General features: G+C 59.3%; 3 protein-coding genes across 7 annotated transcripts; 1 reads left to right on the top strand and 2 right to left on the bottom strand.

Annotated features, from left to right (window-relative positions):
* Positions 1 to 1046: 1046 nt before the first annotated feature.
* Positions 1047 to 10284, bottom strand: SPSB3 (splA/ryanodine receptor domain and SOCS box containing 3). Of its 3 annotated transcripts, none has more exons than XM_071570761.1 (7): positions 10061 to 10284; positions 6942 to 7081; positions 4633 to 4813; positions 3866 to 4053; positions 2870 to 2972; positions 2302 to 2427; positions 1047 to 2060 (listed from the first exon to the last, which is right to left on the bottom strand). In XM_071570761.1, exons 1-7 carry the CDS (start codon positions 10125 to 10127, stop codon positions 1714 to 1716), a joined length of 1152 nt encoding a protein of 383 aa, XP_071426862.1. In that variant the 5' UTR covers positions 10128 to 10284; the 3' UTR covers positions 1047 to 1713. The 3 variants fall into 3 exon arrangements, with proteins under 3 accessions (XP_071426862.1, XP_071426863.1, XP_071426864.1); XM_071570762.1 differs by having other exon boundaries at positions 4633 to 4810; XM_071570763.1 differs by lacking the exon at positions 10061 to 10284 and adding an exon at positions 9237 to 9308.
* NUBP2 (NUBP iron-sulfur cluster assembly factor 2, cytosolic) lies at positions 9639 to 14800 on the top strand. Of its 2 annotated transcripts, XM_071570764.1 has the most exons (7): positions 9639 to 9668; positions 10977 to 11098; positions 11726 to 11924; positions 12212 to 12366; positions 13066 to 13176; positions 13456 to 13525; positions 14092 to 14800. In XM_071570764.1, the coding sequence occupies exons 1-7, from the start codon at positions 9650 to 9652 to the stop codon at positions 14232 to 14234; spliced, it is 819 nt and encodes a 272-aa protein (XP_071426865.1). In that variant the 5' UTR covers positions 9639 to 9649; the 3' UTR covers positions 14235 to 14800. The 2 variants fall into 2 exon arrangements, with proteins under 2 accessions (XP_071426865.1, XP_071426866.1); XM_071570765.1 differs by lacking the exon at positions 10977 to 11098.
* A 951-nt stretch (positions 14801 to 15751) lies between these two features.
* Positions 15752 to 18726, bottom strand: IGFALS (insulin like growth factor binding protein acid labile subunit). Of its 2 annotated transcripts, none has more exons than XM_071570759.1 (2): positions 18652 to 18726; positions 15752 to 18083 (listed from the first exon to the last, which is right to left on the bottom strand). In XM_071570759.1, the coding sequence occupies exons 1-2, from the start codon at positions 18665 to 18667 to the stop codon at positions 16273 to 16275; spliced, it is 1827 nt and encodes a 608-aa protein (XP_071426860.1). In that variant the 5' UTR covers positions 18668 to 18726; the 3' UTR covers positions 15752 to 16272. The 2 variants fall into 2 exon arrangements, with proteins under 2 accessions (XP_071426860.1, XP_071426859.1); XM_071570758.1 differs by having other exon boundaries at positions 15752 to 18086; positions 18652 to 18712.
* Positions 18727 to 22188: the final 3462 nt, after the last annotated feature.

Raw genomic sequence — 22188 nt, 5'->3', positions numbered from 1 at the left:
GTGATACAGAACCCCTGAACTTCCTCCCAAGCTGCAGCTCACTGGCTCAGAGCAACAGCCACTGGACCCACAGAAACAGGAAGGCCCCTCCAAAGCAGGTTCCACCTTGCCAGGGATTCCTCTGCCTCCACCTGCTGAAGCAGTTCCTGGGGAAGAGTAGCCCAGCAAGGCAGTTTGGCCTGGCTGTAGCACCAATGCAGAGGGGTTGACAGAACCTGACCTACTGCAGTAAGGGTCTCATTCAAATCCTGTTCCCAGAGAACCAAGAGCTGTCTTCACTTCAGGATTTGGGATGTGGGAGGCAAAGGTACAGAGTTGTGAGGCTCAGTGGGATCCCCAGAATAAATGCACATACTGCAAAAAGCTTTACCTGCCCCTGTGGATGCCTGTAATGGGAACACAGCAAAAAGCTTGAGCTTGTTGCCAGGAAAACCTGTGGTGGAAAGAACTCATGAAAAGCCATTTCCCACCTGTGTTTCAGTCCTGTTCCACTTTCCAATGCCCTTTGCAAGGCTGACAGCACCAGCTCAGCCCTGAAGCCTCAGCAAAGGTGCTGCCCAACATAGCAGGGCTCAAAGGGAAGAGTCCTCTTGGCTGCCCACAGGCTCCACAGGGATTGGTGTGGTGCTGGAATGATTCCTGCAGGAGCACAGAGCCCGTTCCCCAGCACTGGCACCAGGCCACGACACAACTAGTCACTGGCCCAGCCCCTAATTCAGCATTTCCCATCGTCACAACCAAGAAGTCTGGGTGGGGCCTGCTCCGAGTCCCACGCTCTGGGCTGGGGGTTTGGGGCTGTCTCAGCATGTCCTGGCAGAGGATGGGCACTATAAACCCTGCAGCCACAGTGCAGCTTCAGTGAAAACCACTCCAGCCACGCTGCTGGGTCAGTGGGAAGTACAAGAGCCCTGCACAGGGCACAGCCAAAGAGATCTCACTGCTTTCACCTCCTCAGCTCTGACACACCACTGGTGCACCCAAACCTCCCTCCAGGCTGCTGGCTGAGCTGGCCTGGCTGTTCTTGCCTCAAGAGCCCTGAGAGGAACCACAGACAGTTTCTACTTTTATTATTACAGTTTAGCAGAGTCTTGGACAGAGGAGAAGCAGCAGGAACCAACATGCAAAGCGACTGAAGTCCCCGGGGCTGCAGGAGACCCCCAGCTCAGCTCCTGTCACTGCTCACACGCCGCGTGGCGGCGCCGCTGGGGCCCCTTCCCTGCCCTGGGGCTGCTCCGTGGGCCCCGCAGCGGGAGGAGCTCATGGCAGACACCAAACCTACACACACAGGGAGGAGGGGAGGAGTCATGTCTGTTGTTTGGCTGGAGTCCAGTGTGCTTTGAAATTGGGAGGGCACCTAAATCGTCACAGAATATCCTGTGCTGGCAGGGAGCCACACAGACCATCGAGTCCAACTCCTGTCATGGAGTCCAACTTGTTAAATCTTCTCTGTGCCAACAGGGAGAAGGATCCTTCAGGAAGAGGCACTGGCTTTGATAGCAAGTCAGAAGCTCAGATATTTGACTGCTGTTTTCCTGTATCACAGTTGGCACCCCTTGGAGCCGATAGCTCTTCTCAATGCCTGTGATGGATCTTGAGGCCAAAGATTTCCACAGCATAAGGGAAATCTTTGCCAACAAGTAGCAATGGATGTCCCCGTGGAGGAAGAGGTGCATCAGGCCCGGAGGGCGGAACAAACCCCCACCCACAGAGGCATTATGTCCTCCTGCACCTCTTCCTCTGACCAGCCTCTGCGTCCGAGCCGCAGGAGCTGTCCGAGTCACTCCCCGAGGAGGAGGAGGACGAAGGCTTCAGCGTGCTATAGTTCATGCTCAACACCCACCCCAGTTTGTTGTGCAACACCTGCTTCAGTCCCGGGGGCAGGGGCAGCACCTCCAGCGTGTCCACGTAGTCGGGCAGGAGCTGGCGCAGGCGGAAGCAGCACAGGTACTGCAGGGATGTGCAGCTGGCACAGGACCGGATCACCTTCATGCTGCTCTTGGCCGCCGTTGAGCACACCATGGGGTAAAACTTCTTGTTCTGCAGCTTTGTGGCCGCAACCCCTGCCAGGGCACAGCACCCCTTAGTTTGGACAAGGACATCTCACTCCTCCCACCTACCCCGAATCCGCTGGAAAGCTGTTGGAAAAAGCCTTCCAAAATCCCAATCTATTAAACAGCAAATGTAACCTTCCTCCCACCAGCTTCATGCCTTCATCTTCTACTTTGCCAGTGCTTTCCACTGCAGCCAGACCCAGAGTGCAGCCCACCCCCCACCCCTCTGCCTGCAGCCACTCGCTCTCACCGATGCACTTGCGGTTCTTGAAGAACGTGAGCGTCCCATGCCACGTGTCCAAATGCACCCCAATAATGGAGCCTTGGCCAAACCTCGAAGAGAAGTTTGTTTTGTCTCCCTTGTGATGCAGTAGGCCTTAAAACACACAAAAAGAATGGCATTCTTTGGAAAACCTTTGCTCCATGAATTCATCCCAACTCCAGCACTCCGAGTTCCTGCTGGGAAAGCCTCTCTGTCAGGGTCTGAAACATCCATCCCATCCCATCACAGAGTGACCAATGGAAAGGGGAACACTGTCCAACCCATCTCAGAGTAACCAGTGGAAAGGGGAACTCTGAGGTTTTACAACTCCAGAGCACAACCCCAAACTGCTGATATGACAGTGGCACCAGGTGCCCGGGAGGGTACCACACGGGTCTAAGGGCTCTGCAAAACATGACCAGGATTGATGCTCAAAGAGCAGCCACTCTGAGTGTCCTTAACAAGTGAACTTACAGGTCTGGTGGCCTCTTTGGCCTCAACCCCTAAGGAGCCTCTTGTGCCACTGCTGCCTGTCCAGCCACCCTGTCCATGTTACCTGTGTAGGACAGTCCCCAGCTGTCCTCGTCCTTGCCCAGGAGGCTGCAGAACGTGTGGCGGTATTTGTCCAGATTCACATCTGATGTCCCAATTCCCACCATCTGTGAGGTAAGGCCAGGAAAAACACAGGCTTAGGGTCTTTTCAAGCAACAAAACAATCCAGTCTCCACTTCTGGCTCTCCTCTTCTTGGCTCAGCTCAAAACACCCAAAGGGTTTGGTGAAGCCAAGTCAGAGGTTTCAGAACAGGGCTAAAGGCTCCCAGCTCCAATATCCTTTCATAAGTGAGGAGGCCCAGCTGAACAGCTGGAGAAGGTCACTGTCTGACAGAATCTGTTCACAGAATCTGACTGGTTTGACTTGTAGGTACCTTAAACCTCATCTCATTCCACCCCCTGTCATGGGCAGGGACACCTTCCACTAGCCCAGATTGCTCCAAGCCCCATCCAGCCTGGCCTTGGACACTTCCAGGGATGGGACAGCCAGAACTTCTCTGCCCAACCTGTGCCAGGGCCTGCCCACCCTCACAGGGAAGAATTCCTTCCCAATATCCCATCTATCCCTGCCCTCTGGCATTGAGAAGCCATTTTCCCTTTTCCTTTCCCTCCAGGCCCTTGTCTCAGGTCCCTCTCCAGCTCTCCTGGAGCCCCTTTAGGCACTGGAAGGGGCTCTCAGGACTCCAGGTGAACCCACCCAGCTCTCCCAGCCTGGCTCCAGAGCAGAGGCGCTCCGGCCCTGGAGCATCTCCGTGGCCTCCTCTGGACTCGCTCCAACAGATCCATGTCTTTCCTGTGCTGGGACCCCAGAGCTGGAGGCAGCTCTGCAGGTGGGGTCTCACCAGAGGTGGCAGAGGGGCAGAATCCCCCCTCCTCTGCTGCCCAGGCTGTGGGACCAGCCCAGCACAGGGGGGGTTTCTGGGTGCCTGCACACACGGCTGGGGAAGGTGCAGCCTCTCACCCACCAGCACCCCGAGTCCTTCCCCTCAGTCCCACCTACCATGTCAGTGCCATACACTGGGGAGGTCATCTTGATCTCCCAGAAGTGCTGCCCATCTGCCAGCTCCTTGTTGCCACGGATGGCGGCAGTGCCACAACTGTACTCCATGTGGAAGTTCACCTTGCGGTTGTCACATGTCAGCAGGGTGGCTGTTGACTTGTTCAGGTCATCCCACACCCAGTCGAAATCTGTTAAGGATCACAGAGAGGACAAGGATTAGGCAAAGATCTTCAGGGAGTGATCCCCAAGCCAAAGCACAGGGACATTGTTTTGAAGGCCTGTTGGTGTTTTTATTTATATTTTTATATTGTTTAAGAGAATAAATCTTAAGGTGTGCACATCAGAGTTGTTTGATGCCTGAACAGTGTCCATCCAGGGATGGTTCAGTGCTCCTAAGCTGTCAGCATTCTCCAGTCCCCATTTTGGCTAACACAAGGCTCTGCAGATCCCACAGAGGCTCCCCTGTCCTTTCACTCCCCGTGGGCTCAGGGGGTGGCTCTGACATGTCATGGCTTTCTCAGCCAGCCCAAGGCCACCCTGTGCTCCAAGCACATTGTGCCAGGCATCCTGCCAGCATTCCAGGGATCAGGAGAGCCATAAGCACCGGGGCCTGTTTCACTGGTGGCCTAAGCCGGATCGGAAAGCAGGTCCCCAGAGGTGAACTCTGACGCCTTAACAGGTTCAGCTCTGAGCCCTGGGAACAGAACAGCAGGCAGGGGCTGGTAATCCTGCTGCAGGAGCAGCACCGGGGCTGCAGCCCCCCTTACACTCGTCCTCCTCTCCGCAGCGGCAGTCGCGGGCGCGGTGCAGCGCGTGCAGGCTGGGGCAGAACGGCGCCTCGCTCTGGCTCTCGCAGTTGCAGTAGGACTCTCCCGTCACGGGGATGGCGCTGGGGATGGAGGGGGACAGGGCGGAAAACTCCGGCTCGGAGTCCGAGTCGCTGTGCTGCTGGGAGAACAGGGAATGGTCACTGCTGGGCGTCCCCAGCCATGGCGAGCTGGGCTGGCACAGCTGCCCGGGCTGTGCCCATGGAATTACCCTGCTCTGGGACACGGCAGTGTCTGCTCAGCTGTGGGGACCTCTCAGCACTTACACCACGTGTGTGTTCTTTGTGCCTTCCAGGGGCAGGAGCTGCCACAGCAAGGGCACAGCCCAAGCCTGCACCACACACATTTTTAAGAAAACTGTGCTAAAGTTTTGGCTTTCACTGGCCAGTTCCAGCCAGTGGAGCCCCCGGGCACGGCCTCAGCAAGGCTGAGCACCCAGCTGAGCACCGGGGGCTGAGAGCAGCCAGGGAGGCACAGAAGCCAAGGAGGGAAGGGGAGAGGAGGGCAGAACAAAGGGGAGCCAGTTCAGCTCCTCAGGCCAGCACTGCAGACAGGCCCACAGGGAACCTACTGCAGGATCAAAAGGCTTTTGTTTACTTTTATCCACAAACACAAGAACTTGATTTACTGTTCCACAGTTCCAGGAGACAAAGGTGTCCCTGCACTGGACACTGTGGGAGTCACAGCCCCATCTGGCTCCTGTGCCACAGGAGCTTTGGTGTTGCCTCACAGGTTCTCTTACCACTGATTGCAGTGAGTTACTCTGCTCAGGTGTACCTTCTTGTTAGCCATCCCCATGGCAGACTTAGTAAGGGGTATTTAACAAAAATCCTTGTTCTTGTAGCTGTGTAAGACAGAGGGAACTGAAAATTATTCAGGCTTACATTTGTCCTGCCCAGCCCTTCTCCTCTAGCCTAGAGACTCAAGAGCTTGGGTTCTGTTTTTGCTAACTTCTGTCTTTGCTGATTTCTAACTTCCCTAACTACTGCCACCTAGAAATCCAGTTGTTCCTGTGACTGTAGGAACAGAAAGCTGCTCTGCCTGCAGTTTAGAAAAGGCTCATTTCCTGGGAGCACAGGGCCTGGGTTTGGACACTGTGTTCTGGCAGTAGCCTCATGGCCTCAGCCTGGCTCTGAAGCTCCTGGAGCAGCTCCTTTTTCCCCATCACAGCACAGGGAACTCAACTCACACATTCAGGAATTGGGGGAAAGAGTGCAGGATGGCAGAGGTGAACTGAAGTCACTCCTCATGGTGTTTTACTGACTGCTCTTCCTGCTATGTTCCCATCCCCAGCACACCTGGAGGTGCACACTGCAGAGCAGGAAACATGAGGGAATTTCAGTCTGAAGACACCTGAGCTGTAATTTCATGGGCTGAAGCCACCCTGCTGCCTTCACCACCATGTCCCAGTCCCACACAGTCCAGGAGGGAGCACAGCTGGCTTAGGGAACTGATCCACTTCATACACATATCTAGAGCTCTACTTTCAAAAGGATATTTTAAAATATTGTATGTACTTTATGTATGACACACCCAATTTATGCTTAAAAAAGCATAAAGAATCACAGAACATGCCAAGTTGGAAGGAACCCACAAGGATCACCAAGTCCAACCCTCAGCCCTGCACAGGATCAACCCCAAGAGTACACCCTGTGCCTGAGAGGATCATCCAAACACTCCTGGAGCTCTGGCAGCCTCGGGGCTGTGCCCCCTGCCCTGGGGAGCCTGGGCAGTGCCCACCACCCTCTGGGGGAAGAGCCTTTTCCTGAGATCCAACCTGAGCCTGCCCTGGCACAGCTCCAGCCATTCCCTGGGTGCTGTCCCTGCCCTGGCACAGCTCCAGCCATTCCCTGGGTGCTGTCACTGCCCTGACACAGCTCCAGCCATTCCCTGACTGCTGTCCCTGCCCTGACGCAGCTCCAGCCATTCCCTGGGTGCTGTCACTGCCCTGACACAGCTCCAGCCATTCCCTGGGTGCTGTCCCTGCCCTGGCACAGCTCCAGCCATTCCCTGACTGCTGTCCCTGGTTCCCACAGAGCAGAGCTCAGTGCCTGCCCCTCCTCTGCCCCTCCCAAGGAAGTTGGACCTGCAATGAGGTCTCCCCTCAGTCTCCTCCAGCTGAACACACCAAGTGCCCTCAGTGTGCTCACACCTTCCCCTTAGGGCCCTTCCCCATCTCCACTGCCCTTCCCTGGATACTCCAATGCTCAGTGTCAGGAACGCTCCCCTGAGCCCCCAGCCCGGCCTACCTGCCCGTCGGAGTCGTACCCCCAGCCGCGTGTGCCGGTGCCGGCCCTGCCGTCCGCCTCGCGCCGGACCCCGCTCAGGACGAAGTGCCAGGCCCGGCTGCTGCGCGGGCGCCGTGCCATGGTGCTCCTGGAGAGGTAGGCTGGGGACAAGGGACAGGTTACACAGGGCTGCCTGTCCCACGGCCACTCCCAGCCTGTGCAAGCCCCCCGTCCCCAGACCCTCCCGAAGCGATCGGCACGAGTGCGGCCCCACTGGAGGATCGACCCCTGCAAAGGAAGTTCCATCCCCATCAAGAGCCTCTGCAAACTTCAATCTGCTCCTCCATGCAGGGTCAACTCCTCCCTGAGCCCAGGATCTCAGCTGGACCCCAGAAACAACCCTGAGTCCCGGCAGTGGCAGCAGCTGCCCCTCCGCAGGGCATGGATTTGGCATCCAGGTATCCAGATCTCCCTCTCCTGGGGAGCCTCGGGGTTGTCAGAATCACAGAAGGGTTTGGGTTGGAGGGACCTTAAAACTCATCCCATTCCACCCCTGCCATGGGTAAGGACACCTTCCACTGTCCCAGGTTGCTCCAAGGCACCAAGGTATGGCCTCCCTGGTGCCAACTGACCTTGGTCAGCTGTCCTGGCTCCAGCCACTGCACTGCCCTGCCCCACCCAGCCCCTGCACGGCTCTGTCTGCAGGGAAGTGTCTGTCCAGCTGCAGCTGAGGGGGCAGACTCTGCTCGCAGCTCTGGGGGCGGGGGAGGAACCACCTTCCTGCCTGTTGGAGGCCTTGTCACAGACCTGTCCCGACTTGCCCCAAGGACAAGGACAGAAGGGGAGCACTGGCTCTCCCCACAGCAAGCAGGGACATTGTTCACATTCCCAGAGGCCCTTCCCCATGCCCAGCCCCAGCCACCACACAGGAGTGTTGCTCTGGATGGGATAGGGAAACTTTCCAATCTCATTTTTCTGATGTTTATCTTTGCAGGGATCAATGTGCCACCAGGAGGCACCACAGGGGTGTAACCCCCCACCCATCCCTTGAACCCCCTCCCTCAGCTCAGCCCCGAGCCAGGGCTGCCATCAGGCTCCTGTGCCTGTCCTCAGCCCCAATCCGGGCTGGCAGCTCCTGGAAAAGCAGGACAGGCCCAGGCACGGCTGGTTGTGCAGGTGCCCACAGATGCCCTGAAGGGCTCTGGGCATCCCACCTGCCAAAATCAGAACACTCACACCCCTGCCAAGCACAGGGTGAAAGCACCTAAAACCACCCCAGACTCATTCTGCAGCTCTGCAGGGCAGCCACGGCAGCCCAGCCCTCCCCAGGGCCGGGTTCACAGCCTGGAGTTTGTCCCACTGATCCACCATGGAGGGAAGAGTCACTCGTGGAACTGTTATAGTTCGAAAAGTCCTTTCAGATCATCGAGTCCAACCATTCCCCCAGCACTGCCAAGGCCACCACTAACCCATGTCCCCAAGTGCCACATCCACATGGCTTTTGCATCCCTCCAGGAATGGGGACTCCACCACTGCCCTGGGCAGCTGTGCCAGGGCTGGACAGCCCTTTCCACGAAGAAATTTTCCCAATATCCAACCTGAACATCCTCTGGCATGACTTGAGGCCGTTCCCTCTCCTCCTGTCCCTGTCCCCTGGAGCAGAGCCCGACCCCCCCCCGGCTCCCCGCTCCTGTCAGGGAGTTGCAGAGAGAGAAGGTCCCCCCTGAGCCTCCTTTTCTCCAGGCTGAGCCCCCCCAGCTCCCTCAGCTGCTCCTGCTGCTCCAGCCCCTTCCCAGCTCCGTTTCCTTCTCTGGACACACTCCAGCCCCTCAGCGTCTTTCCTGAATTGAGAGACCCAGAAGTGTCCCCCGAAATGGAGGTGCCCCAGCAGTGCCCAGCACAGGGCCGGGCACTGTCTCGGTGCTGCTGCCGCTCCAGTGCTGGCACAGAACGCCGCTCACCCCTCAGGGGCCCTGGGCCCGCCGAGGCCGTTGTGAGGGCCGGGCCGATGCCGCAGCCGGACCCGCACGGCGCCCGCGGCCCCCCAGCGCTGCTTCAGGCCCAGCCTGGCTTCCTGAGCGCTGAGGGCGGGCCCGGGCTGTGCCGGCAGCTGGGGCGCGGGCGGGCCGGGCCAAGCCAGGCCAGGCCAGGCCGCAGCGCTTGGGCCGCACAGCGCGGGCCCGGCCTGAGCCAAACACCGGCCCTCGGCTCTCAGCCGTCCCCGATACCCGTCCCCGGTGCCCATTCCCGACCCCGATCCCGATCCCGATCCCGATCCCGATCCCGATCCCGATCCCGACCCCGATCCCGGCTCACCTCACCGGTCCGGCCGCGCTCTGACCTACTTTCCCCACCCGGGACATAAACAATCCCCTCCCGGCACCGCCCTCGGACGCCCATTGGCTGCAGCCGCGCCGTGCCGCTCTGCGGTTGGCTGAGCGTCCTGTCACTCACAGCCGGAGGCGGTGGGAGGGGCGGTGTCTCAAGGCGAGCCTTGCACTATTGGCTAATCTGTCTGTCAATCCTCACCGAGCAGCGCCATTGGGCCGCTACCCGTAAAGCGAAAACGCTAAATCCATTGGCTGACGGAAGGAGAGCCGGAGAGATCGATTGGCTGCGAGAATCTGGAGGGCGGGCTCACGGCTGAGCGCACGGTCTACGATTGGCCAGGACGCCTGCCAGTCTGAGGGGGCGGGGCTTTGGGCGGCGGAAGCGGGCGGGGCGGCAGCATGGAGGGCACTGGCGGCGGTGAGCGGGGAGAGAACCGGGACCCGCAGGGAGGCAGAGCCGGGACCGCGGGGTCTCGGGCCTGGGGGCCCAGTGTGCCCCGCGGGGGATGTCCCGCCCGGAATGGGGCTCGGGACCCGCTCCCGGGGAGCTCCGGGGTGCCGGGTCCGGCTCCCGGAACGGTGGGCCCGGGCCCGGGCCGCGGTTACCGGCGGTGCCGTCGGGCCTCCCCGGCGGTCCGGGCACGGCTCCCGCTGGGGCAGCGCCGAGGAACCGGGCCCTGCGCGGGGCTGCCGGTGGCACCGAGCCGGGATCCCGGGAGCGCCGCGCTGCGGGGCCCCGTCTCGCCCCGCCCCGGACCCCCTTCCCCACCGCCCGTCCCGTCCCGTCTCGTCCCCGCGCGGGGCCGTTACCGTCGGCGGAGGCGCGGATGAGCTCGGCCATGCTGCGGGCGGGCTCCGTGCCCCGGGAGGGCTCCATGCCCGGGCCCGGCAGGTGCGGGGATTGGCCCGGCTGGGCCTGCAGGCCCCGGCCGGCCCTCTGTCCTCGGTGCTGTCCCGGCCCCGCGCGGGCGGACGCGGTGGCTGAGCCCGAAGCAGAGCCCCGGGAGCGCTGACAGTACGCAGGGACCGCCGGAAGGCTGAGAGGAGCGTGGAGCTGGCAGGAAGCGAGCAGGGTGGCACTGGAGGAAGGAAACGCCAAGGGCCTGAGCTCACCCCAGCCCTGGGCCGAGCCCGGGTAGCCCTGAGGGTGTTTATGGATTTGCTGCCCAGGTGCCGGTCTGGTCATCGGGACAGGCCTTTATTCCTCATCGAATATTTACTGCCATTGTTCTTACTTTCGTTTTTCTGATGGCAAAAGGGCAGAGCTCATCAGGGGCTACAGCTTTGTCTCTGCTCCCTGTGACCAGTGACAGGGCCCAGGGAACGGCTGGAGCTGTGCCAGGGCAGGGACAGCACCCAGGGCATGGCTGGAGCTGTGCCAGGGCAGGCTCAGGTTGGATCTCAGGGAAAGGCTCTTCCCCCAGAGGGTGGTGGGCACTGCCCAGGCTCCCCAGGGCAGTGGGCACAGCCCCGAGGCTGCCAGAGCTCCAGGAGGGTTTGGACAACACTCAGGGACGAGGTGGGATTGTTGGGGTGCCCTGTGCAGGGCCAGGAGTTGGAGTGGATGATCCCTGTGGGTCTCTCCAGCTCAGCATATCGCTTGATTGCAGGATACTCTTCAGCCAGACGTGCTGGGGCAGTGGCAGCTGCTGTCGCCTCAGCAGAGCTCTTGGCAGGGGCTGCTGTCTCAGCAGAAGAGACTGATGCCTCCTTGTTGTTCCCCCAGAGAGAAACACCAACCTGCTGGGGGTGAGGCACATCCTGCTGGTGCTCTCAGGGAAGGGCGGGGTGGGCAAGAGCACCATCTGCACGGAGCTGGCGCTGGCACTGCGGCACCACGGGCACAGGGTGAGTGGGGCTGGGGCATCTCTGCCCTCCCTCCCCAGCCCCCAGCTGGGCTGGCCTGTGCTTTTCCTTTCACTCTGAGTGGGTGTGTCCTTCGTGGGCAGCGTGTGGGTTCTCTATGAAAATGCTGTTTGTGGTGGGGGTTCAGGGGGTTCTTCTGTGTCAGCAGGTCACTGTTACCAGGTAAGTGCAGATCATTTCTCTTTTATCCAAGAGACTAAAATCACCCAATATTTACTTTTGGTTTGGAAACTGAGACATGACTTGGCTGTTTGTGGTTTAACCCACTCCCTGTGTGGGGTGAAGTGGCTGCTGAGCTGAAGGACACTGTGACAATGGGGACAAAAGGGATCTGTGTGGGCACAAGGCAGGCTGAATTCCCTGAGGGTCTGTTTAAAGGCTCTGTGCAGCCAGTGCCACTTGGATTGTGGTATAAGTATCTCCCCAAAGTGCCTGGGAACAGCCAGGAGATGCTCCTGGGGGGCAGGAGGCTGGGGGTACAGTCATATTTAAAGCAGTTTCAAATGTGGCTGTGAGCACCCCAAGTTTGGGGGCTGCCTCCCCCTGCTCAGGGCAGGGGCCTGGGAGCTCTGAGCCCGCCCTGGCTGAAAGGCTGTGCTGGCCCCACAGGTGGGGATCCTGGACGTGGACCTGTGTGGGCCCAGCATCCCCCGCATGCTGAGGGTGCAGGACAGGGCTGTGCACCAGTGTGACAGTGGCTGGGTGCCCGTGTTCGTGGGCCAGGACAGGGGCATCGCCCTCATGTCCATCGGCTTCCTGCTGGAGCGACCGGACGATGCCGTGGTGTGGAGAGGACCCAAGAAAAATGGTAATGCTGAGGTTTGCTGCTGTGAAACCTTCCCTGAGCCCTTCTGGGAACCCTCCCAGAGGCAGTGCTGCCCCTGGGCAGTCATTCCTTGGGGCAACAAAGCTCCTGCTGTGCAGGAGTGGGTTCTGGTCACGTGGATGGGGAGAATGCAGCATGTGTTGTGCTGACAAATTGCCCTGCCCTTGCTCCCTGGGTCCTTGTCACCCACAGTGCTTCCCACCCCCTGTCCCAAGCCTCCCAAGGCACCTGTTGGGTGGAGGTTTTATGTGCCTGTTTTATTTCTACAGCTTTGATCAAACAGTTTGTCACTGATGTGGCCTGGGGGGACCTGGACTTCCTCATTGTGGACACCCCACCAGGCACATCCGACGAGCACATCTCTACAGTGGAGGCCTTGAGGCACTACAAGCTGCTTGGAGCAGTCCTGGTCACAACACCCCAGGTAGGACAGGGGGCTGGAGATCCTGGGCTTGGGGTAATGCTGGTCACAACACCCCAGGTAGGACAGGGGGCTGGAGATCCTGGGCTTGGGGCAATCCTGGTCACAACACCCCGGGTAGGACAGGGGGCTGGAGATCCTGTGCTTGGGGCAATCCTGGTCACAACACCCCGGGTAGGACAGGGGGCTGGAGATCCTGGGCTTGGGGCAATCCTGGTCACAACACCCCGGGTAGGACAGGGGGCTGGAGATCCTGGGCTTGGGGCAATCCTGGTCACAACACCCCGGGTAGGACAGGGGGCTGGAGATCCTGGGCTTGGGGCAATCCTGGTCACAACACCCCAGGTAGGACAGGGGGCTGGAAATCCTGGGCTTGGGGCAATCCTGGTCACAACACCCCGGGTAGGACAGGGGGCTGGAGATCCTGGGCTTGGGGCAATCCTGGTCACAACACCCCGAGTAGGACAGGGGGCTGGAGATCCTGGGCTTGGGGCAATCCTGGTCACAACACCCCGAGTAGGACAGGGGGCTGGAGATCCTGGACAGCCATCTGCCTCTGGGATTGGCTGTGGGGGGAATATGCCACCCACATGGGTGTTCACACAAGGGTGTCTGTGGCTGCTTGTTCTACACATCTGCCTCCCACTTGATGTGCATCTCTGTGGCCAGAGGGACCCCCCAGCCCCCCTGCTCTCCCCACAGGCCGTGTCGGTGGGGGACGTGAGGCGGGAGCTGACCTTCTGTAAGAAGACAGGGCTGCGGGTCTTGGGCGTTGTGGAGAACATGAGCGGCTTCGTGTGCCCCCACTGCTCCGTGAGCTTGCTGACCTTCCCAGGGCTGCTGGGGGTTCTTCCTTGGGGGTGGTGCCCTGGGGAATGCCACGGGGTAACGTTGTGAGGGAGGGGAGGTGCTGCCAGGTCTGTGTGCCAACTTTGGGAAACGCCACTGGCCCTGCTCTCCTGAGTACTGGGAGAGGGCAAGGGCACAGGCCTGGAGGGTGGAGGGGAGCTGGCTCTGCTCAGGTGCTGCTGCACCTGCCCTGTCACACAGGGCTCTGGAATTCGTGACTCCCTGTTGTTCTTCCTCCTCCAGGAGTGCACAAACATCTTCTCCAAAGGTGGAGGGGAGGAGCTGGCCAAGCACGCCGGAGTGCCCTTCCTGGGTGAGTAGCCTCTGAAGCAGAGCTCTGCTTAGGGGTGATCTTGTGGTGCTGTGAGAGGGTTGAGTGCAGAGAAGCAGCAGCACAGGGCAGGGGGTCTGGACTCCAGTCCCCGTGAGCCCTGGGCAAAGCTGAGGTGTGGGTCATGCTTTGCTCCTCTGCCATCCCAAGTGGGCACCTGGTTGGGGCAGAGGGGGTGGTGCCAGCAACCTGCTCTGCCTCCTGACATCATGGTGACAGGGTAAACAAGCCTGGAGCTCCTCAAAAACCGTGTTGGAATGTTCTGGAGCCTCTCTGAGAAATGGGGGCTGAGGGCTGAATCCTGCTTCTGGGCAGGGCTGGGATCTGGGGGGAGACCATCTCTCCTGAAGCACTGGGGTGGGGTCTTGCACCCAGAGAAAGTAGTTGCAGAATTAGCTCCTAGAGAGCTCAGAGAGGGCAGTGGTTTCTTTTTTCTACTGCTTCTCCTGGATTTGACTCTGGCAGTGTATTTCTTTTACCCTGACTACATACAATGACCTTTACCATACAATGACCAAGCACTCACTCTCCCCACTCCTGTCCCACAGGCTGTGTTCCCCTGGACCCCCAGCTCAGCCAGAGCTTGGAAGAAGGCAGAGACTTCATCCAAGAGTTTCCCAAGAGCTCTGCCTTCCCTGCCTTGGCTCACATCACCCAGCAGATCTTGGATACATCACAGCAGAGCTCCTGAGGAGTGTGTGGAGCTGGACTGTTCCCAGCTGAGCCCTGGGCCAGAGGGAAGGGGGCTCAGGAGCTGGTTAAGTCTGAAACTATCTCAATGTGTGGTGAGGGAGGGAGGCAGGGAGAGCAGAGATTCCTGCTGCTCATGACAGTCCCAAAGGAAAATACTGCTCCATTCCCCCCTGGATCCAAAGAGACTCTGGAGCTACAGTGGCAGTGGCTGTTCTTCCCTCAGTAAACCCCCGTGGCACCGATGATCTGGATCGTGGTTCCATGTGCTGCTGCCTCCTCCTGCTTTCCCTGTGGGATGGATTCCACGGTGCTTTGTTCAGTGGCTGAGTCATGCTGGATGATCCATGTGGACATAGGCCAGGCCCCCGTGCTCGGGACTCTCATCTCACTGGTTCCTGGTGAGGACACGGTGTGTGCTGCACATGAAGGAACATCTCCAGGAGCTCTGCCACCTGTGAGATCTGCATCCTATCACCTTGGAAATGAGGCCTTGGGTCTGCTGGGGGTTATGTGACTCAGGAATATTTTTAAAGGTTCCAGCAGTAAACACTTTTCTTAAGTCCAGGTCTGTGACTTCTGTTTTTCCATGGCTTTAGGCCTCACCATAGGTCTGAGTCTTGGCATTACAAACACGTCATGTATATCCAGGTACTTCCTGGTTTTCCCTGGTTTCCTTTCTGGAATTCAGCTAAACCTCTCCTCCTGTAACATCTTCAGGATCCAGTCTGTCTCTTGTCTTGCTGTGGGCTGGCCCTGGCAGTCCTTCATGGGATGCTTTGCCGTGGCTGTTCTCCATCCCCCTGCCACACCTGGGGGTCCTCCATGTCCCCACGTGGTTTGTGCTTCATTGCTCGGTGTGTCCTGTTCCCTGCACCTCTTGCCATGGTCTGCTGCTCCCCTGGGACCTGCCCTCCTCTTGCAGGCTTGAGTTAAGCTGAGGAAGCAAGAGGAACTGGTGGCCTTGCATCTTATCTATCTCCCTCCTGGACTCTCAGCCCCTCCTGCCTGCCTCCCTCTCTGTGTCTGGGACTTGCCCTCACAGTGAAGTTTCATGAAGACAGGGAAATCTTGGATTCCCACTACCCAGACTGGATTATAGCAGTCAGCTGTTGCTTGGAGGAGAGCAGGAGCACCATCCAGCCCTGCTCCCACTGCGCCTGTGGGACCCACACCTGGCTAGGTTTCCCCATGTGCAATTTTCCAGGAAAATTTTACCTGACCTTTGAACACTTATCTGGGATTTGGAGAGCCAGGACCAGCGCTGGAGTTTGACAGGGCTGTTGGCTTCTGGGGGGTGGCAGGGACCTCTTGCTCCCTCCCTGGGCACATGTCAGCCACACAGAGCTTGAGGGGAAACACTGTGAGCTCCTCACCAACCCCTCCAGGACCTGCAGCCCTTACCCCAAGGGACTCCGGGCAGAGACCCTGGGACCCTGCACCCCTCACCCCGAGGGGCTCTGGGTGGAATCCCTGGCCAGAGGCAGCACAGGCTTTGGAACAAATGTACTTACAAGATGGGTTGCAAAAGCTCCAAAGGTTTATTTGTCTGCTGCCATTTAATCAGGTGAGTGACATGTGGCTTTCTGCTGCTGCAAGGAATCATTAAAACAAGTCCTCTGCCCCCTTCCCTAAGCTCCAGGGAGCTTTTAGGATTTCTCCACTGCTCTGTGGCAGGAGGATGCTTTGTTTTGTCCCACAGAAGTCCTGGCCTGGGCAGGGCTGCCCCTCTCCGGGGCTGCAGGCTGGGGGTGCAGCATTTCCCCATCCTGGAGGCTCAGAGGTTCTCCTGCTGGGAACAACTGGGCGCTGCTATTTAAATATTAGAGGCCTGAAATGTTCAGGCCCAAGGGCTGGTGCCCACCCAGCATTGCCTGGGCACGACTCTCCTTGCGGTGGCAGCTGGAGGTGGTGGCAAAGCTGGGCTCGGCTAAGGTGGCCACAGAGCCCCAGCTCCTGCTGCTGGCCAGGGCCAGGGAGGGGGCAGGTGAGGATGCCCCGTCGGGAACAGCTCCTCCCCTGGGAGGGGCCGGCATAGCTCAGCAGTGAGCAAAGCTCTCCTCGGTGGTGTCCCGGAGGTCCAGGCCTGCCACGGCCGGGGGGTGCAGGCAGGTGAGGTTGTTGTAGGTGTACACGGGCACGTGGGTGTCGTCCCCCTCGGCCACCGACTGCACGAAGCGCGGCACCACCACGGGGTGCTGCAGGGAGAAGTCCCGCAGCCCCTTCAGGGAGCAGTTGCAGTGCCAGTTGTTGCCCCCCAGCCACAGCTGCTCCAGGGTGAAGGGGGGGCACAAGAAGCTCACAGAGAAGGTCTCCAGGGAGTTATTCCTCAGGCTGAGGTACCGCAGGTTGGCCAGGGGGGAGATGATGGTGTTGTCCAGTGTCTCCAGCTGGTTATGGGAGAGGTCGAGCCAGAAGAGTCTCTGGAGGGGGCTGAAGGTGTCCTGGGAGATCTCAAGGAGCTGGTTGGAGGAGAGGAAGAGGTACTCCAGGTTGCTCAGACCTGTGAAGAGCTGGGGCGAGAGGTGGCTCAGCCTGTTGTGCTTCAGGTCGAGCTCCAGGAGCTCGTGCAGTTCACTGAAGCTCTGGTCTTCAATGAGGCAGATGCTGTTGTGCTGCAGGAAGAGCCGCCGGAGGCTGGAGAGCCCGGAGAAGGTGTTTGCCCGGATCCTGCCCATGCAGCTGTGCTCCAGGTGGAGGCTGTGCAGCTTGGTGACACCCTTGAAGACAAAGTCAGGGAGGACCTTGATGCAGTTGGCAGACAAGTGCATCACTGCCACATTGTACAGCCCCAGGAAGGCCCCAGCCCTGATGTCCTGCAGCTGGTTGTTGTTAAGGCTGAGGACCTCCAGCTGCCCCAGCCCCTCGAAGGTCCTTTCTGCCAGGCTCCGGATCCTGTTGTGTCCCAGCTGCAGCTCCTCCAGGAACTGGAGGTCTTTGAAGGTCCGGGGCCTCAGGCTGGTGATGGAGTTGGTGGACAGGCGTAGGACGTGCAGGCTCAGGAGGCCCAGGAACGTGTCCTCGTACAGCGAGACGAGCCGGTTGTGGGACAGGTCCAGCCACCGCAGGGACTTCAGGCCCATGAAGGCACGGGGGGCGATGGCATTTATCTGGTTGTGGTTCAGGTACAGCTTCTGCAGCTTCTGCAGTTTGACAAAGATGTTGATCTTGATGCCCTTGAGCGCATTCCCGCTCAGGTCCAGCTCCTTCAGCTCGGTGAGGCTGCAGAAGAGCTGGTGCTGGAGGTAGGGGAGCTTGTTCCCAGCCAGGATCAGCTCCCTCAAGTTGGGCAAGTCATGGAAGACCTTGTCAGGCAGGACCACCAGCGAGTTCCAGCCCAGGTTCAGGTACCAAAGGTTGGAGAGCCCCGCAAACAGCCCTTCCTCCACCTTGCTGAAGTGGTTGTTGTTGAGGCTGAGGGAGACGAGGCTCTGGGTGTGCAGGAAGGTGTGCGGCGCCAGGTGCCTGAGGCGGTTGCGCTCCAGGTGCAGGTGGTAGAGGCTGCGCAGCCCGTGGAAGGCGTGCTGCTCCACGCCGGCCAGCTGGCTGCTCTGCAGGTCCAGGAAGTCCAGCCCCGACAGGTTCCTGAAGGCAGCGGCCGGCAGGAGGGTGAAGTTGTTGCCGTCCAGCCACAGGGCCTTGGCGTTGGGGGGCACGTCCTCGGGCAGGCGCGTCAGGTTGCGGCTGCTGCAGAACACGTTGAGCTCCTCGCTGTAGTCGTCCAGGCTGCAGGCACAGGGGCTGGGGCAGCGCGGGGCGTCCGTGTCCCCCTGCTCCTTCGGGGGGTCCCCCCCAGGGGGCTGGGAGGCGGCGGCCAGCAACAGGGCCAGCGGGAGCAGGAGGGGGATGCCTGCTGGGGGGGGAGCAAAGGGGTCAGTGCAGGGCCGTGGCTGCCCTGGGGGATCCCCTCAGGACCTTCTGCCGGGCGCCAGCACCGCTGGCACTGCAGGGGTGAAGGGGTGGGCGCCAGCCCATTGCCCATACGGGGCAGCTGCAGCAGCTTTCAGAGGGTGGATCCCCTGGGAGAGGGTGTGGGATCACCACCCACTCCTGCCACAGCTCAGGCACCTCGGGTGCATGGACCCCCAAAATTCATCTCTATGTTGCAGCAGCTTTTCCCTTTCGTGGGGAAAGATCTCCAGTCCCATCTCCTCCTTCGTCCCCAGCTGCCTCCCCTTAACTTGCTGTTCCTGAGAGCTGAGGGGTCTCTTTGCTGCAGCCCCTGCCCACCCTTGCAGCCTCTAGCCAGTCTGGGCTCTGACCTACAGTGTCTTCCAGCCCCCCAGGCAGCTCAGGGGCCCCCCGAAGTGTCTTATTAGCACTGGGGAGGAGAAGAACGAAGGGTGAGGAAGCCCCAGCAGAATTTGAGCGTGTCCCCCCAGCCCAGCCTGGCCCAGGGGCAGATTCCCCAGCCTCACCTTTGCCTGTGCTCATGGCGACGGGCAGGGCAGGTCCTGCTCCCGCTCGGCTCTCCCGCCCCGCCGCCTGCCTGCGCAGGGATGGATGGAGCAACCACCTTGACGCCTGTCCAGCCGCCCGCCCGGCTGGGCTTAACCCCACTGCTGCTGGGCTGCGCCGGGGCTGAGCCCCTGGGACGGGCTCCTCCCTGCTGCCCCTGCTCTGGAACTGCCTTTAGGGCAGCTCGGGAAAAGGGCATGGAGTGAGATGTCTGGAAATCTGATGGAGTGGGCATGGGGATCCTGCCAGAGATGGGGTTTGTGTGGGCAGTGAGTGTGGAAGGAGGGATGGGGCAACCTCACAGGGCTGACCCTGCCCTGATCACCTGCAGGGTTCTGAGCAGCAGCGCTGACCTTTCCCTGGGTGTCTGCCCTGGTCTGCCAGGGGTGCCCTGGGATAAGCCCTGGCAGCAGGTCCTCATGCTGCATCAGGACCCAAAAACTGCACCCTGGGTCTTCGAGCATCTGTAGTACCCAGGGATTAGAGGCATGAGGTGGGCTGAAACACCTGAGGGTTTATGGTGGTGCAAGTGGGAAATGAGTTGAGAAGTGGGAAAAATCTCTTCTCCATGTAGCACTACAAACCTCAGGGCAGAATATCCAGACCCCTCCTGTGGGTACATCTTGCCTTGTGGGTGAAGATACTGCTGGAAGCACCACAGGCTTGACTGGGTGTTTTTGTGCCAAAGGGGAAGCAGAGAGCAAGGCTGGGGTCCCACTGCTGAGGTGGTGGCTGTGAGGGTCCCCCCGCTCCCCCACCAACCTCCATATGGTGGGGTGATGGGCGGTGGTGCTCAGGGCTGGCAGATCACACTCTCCTCCTGGCAGCTCATCAAAAACACCCTGGGGAGGCCGATGACCTCATCCTGTGTTCCAGGTCATTTCTCCAACACAGGTTCTGTGGAATCTTTTACCAGTTTCCAGGAAAGAAAGAGAAACAAAGTGCCCCATCAAGAGGAGCCTCATGGCCAGTGGCTGCCAGATGGAAAAGCCATGACCAACCCTTCCCCATGTCCTGGTAGCCCCATTCCTCCCTGAAGATGCACTGGGCTGGCACCATTCCAGGAACCACCTCCAGGAACAGGTATCTCCCACTGGTGTTGTTCTTCCCAGCCCTGGTTCCCTCCATGGTGGTCCATGAGCTGGAGATGGAGCAGGGAATGCTCTTCACCACCAGTTCTCTGCCATGGCCATCCTCATGGGAGCCTGGCATTTTCCCAGCTCCAGTTCCCACCAGGCTGGTTTAGGAGGTGGATATGGAGCAGGAAAGCTGTCCACCACCAGTCCCACACCATGGGTACCCCCATGCCCATCCCCATGGGATCCTGGCATCTCCCCCCAGCTCTGCAGGCCCCATCTCAGCTCTTTGCCACTGAACTCAGGCAGTTCCATGCCCATGGGAAGAGGTGTTGGAGAGAGACATCCAGGCTCCAGACTTGCAACACAACTTTCCCACAGGCACTGCTTTCTCCCTTCCCTTTGGCCCTGAGTGGCATTCTCCTCCTCCTCTATTTTAATCGTCTCTTCTGGGAATTTATAGATCAGAAAGGAGAAATGAGGGATGGGGATACACACACCCACTAATAGGCACTGAGCACATATTGACACAAGGTGTAATCAATCTGGAAGCTAAAAAGAGCTGAACCAGCATGGCTCAGGCAGCCAAAACCCACAAACCTCTCTGGGAAGTTTGAATGAGCCCTGCCTGTGGCTGGGAGCAGGTTTATCCCTGCCTCCAGCAGCCCTCTCTGGGAAAATATCAAATGAGATGCGATGGGAAAATTAAGAGGGTCAATAAGCACATCCTTTCTCAGCGTGGCTGTGGTGCAGGAAGGAGCTGGACCCATCTCCACCTTTAAAGATTCTTGAGACCTCTCCTCTAGACCTGTCTCCCTGAGGGCACCTCTTCCAGATGTGTCCCATCACCTGTGGCAGGAGATGCTGCAACCCCATGGGTCCCTCCAGTGTCACCCATGAGCCCATCCTGTGCACCTGGATCTCCACCTGCCTGGTGTACCATGGCTCCACAGCCACCACAGGGACCTCATTTGGGTCGCCATCATGAATGTCCTCTGCCCACTGTGTCCCTGGCCAGTGTGGACCTCCCCACCTGATCCCCCCACCATTTCAGCTCCAGCAAATAATCTCCCTGCCCGGGACCAAAGTCTGAGCCGCCTCCCCTGGTTGCCATGGAGAAGGCTGTAATGGTATTAGGAAAAGCAGCAAAATCATAAAAAAGTAGTTTTTAAACCTATTTAAACTCTAAGGAATCATTTACCTTCCCCAGCAGCCCTACCATGCCTGCAGGTCCCTCCCCACGGACCTTCCCAATCCCCACATGTGGGAAATGCCACCAGCTGGCTCTGACCCCCTGTTCTGGCTGAACTGGGGAGGGACTGCTGCTGGTGGCCCTGCCAGCTTTCTGTGGGACCCCAGGAGCTCCCTGGTGCATCCCCAGCCAGCAGAGTGAGTGACCAGGATACCTCTGGATACCAGCAGGGACAGCACCAACCCAGGCTGAGCCCTGAGGGGAGGAGGGATGTGACACATGTGGTGTTGTCACAGCTGAGTTAGGGGGTATTTTTAGCACATCTTGCCAAATACTGTCCCTGTCTGGAGGAGGCCATCTCATGTTGCCAGGGCAACCAGCACTCCTGCTCCTCATCCCCAACAAAAAATGTGCCAGTCCTGATGCTGCCTAAGAGAGCTGGGATGGGTGACACCAGCAGCCCAGAGCTTATGCCACTGTCCTGGGGACACCAGCAGGGACCAAGCCCCAGGTGTGGGGCTTTGCCTGGTGCTCACTGGCCACTGACATTTCTGGCCATCCTGCTCCTTGTCACTGGAAATGGGGCCCAGGGAGTGGGCGCACAAGGGTTGGGAAGCTGCTGGCTAAAGTCCCCATGGGCATTGTCAAGTGTCAGTTCCTGCCCTGCCACAGCTGCTGGGAAAGTTGGGAAAGGTGCCGGATGCGCCAGTGATTCTCGGGGAAGCCAATTATGGTGCTGGTGGCTCACATGGCCACGTCACCAGCACCAGCCTGGCCAGACTGGTTGGACTGGGAGAGGCAAGAACATCCCCAAAGTGTGAGTCAGGGTGACCAGGGCCATTACTGGAGGCACAGATGGGAAAATTCCCAAACACTGAGCTTTGGGGAGTGGGAGGCTGGACGTGCACGGTGACAGGGAACGGCAGGAGAGCATGTCCCAGCAGTGGCTGCCAGGTCAAAGCTGGATTTGGGAAGCAAACAGAGGGATGGGAGGCAGCCACCTTGCCTGAGGAGCAAGAAGGAAAGGCTGAGGGAGCTGGGGCTGTCCAGCCTGGAGAAGACCTTCTGGCAGCCTGGCAGTACATAAGGGGGCTTGGAAGAGCAAGACAGAAGATTTTCTTCAAGACCTGTCAAGACAGGAGAAGGGGTGATGGATTTAGCCTGAGAGGCCATGAATTTAGATTGGGTATAAAGAGAAAATGTGTTGGATGCAGGTCAGTGGGTGTCTG

Source organism: Pithys albifrons, chromosome 16 (genome assembly GCF_047495875.1).
Source record: "Pithys albifrons albifrons isolate INPA30051 chromosome 16, PitAlb_v1, whole genome shotgun sequence".
Lineage (NCBI taxonomy): Eukaryota > Metazoa > Chordata > Aves > Passeriformes > Thamnophilidae > Pithys > Pithys albifrons.
The sequence above is the reverse complement of the archived record's forward strand: the minus strand, read 5'-3'. Positions and strand labels throughout refer to the sequence as shown.

Excerpts from the sequence above, each read along its gene's own strand:
- SPSB3 (XM_071570761.1), bottom strand. The coding sequence starts at position 10,127 with ATGGAGCCCTCCCGGGGCACGGAGCCCGCCCGCAGCATGGCCGAGCTC. Across the intron at positions 7,082-10,060 it reads CATCCGCGCCTCCGCCGACG|CCTACCTCTCCAGGAGCACC; the intron begins GTAACGGCCCCG and ends CCTTGTCCCCAG. Across the intron at positions 2,061-2,301 it reads CAAGAACCGCAAGTGCATCG|GGGTTGCGGCCACAAAGCTG; the intron begins GTGAGAGCGAGT and ends GTGCCCTGGCAG.
- NUBP2 (XM_071570764.1), top strand. Across the intron at positions 11,099-11,725 it reads TGCGGCACCACGGGCACAGG|GTGGGGATCCTGGACGTGGA; the intron begins GTGAGTGGGGCT and ends CTGGCCCCACAG. Across the intron at positions 13,526-14,091 it reads CGCCGGAGTGCCCTTCCTGG|GCTGTGTTCCCCTGGACCCC; the intron begins GTGAGTAGCCTC and ends CCTGTCCCACAG.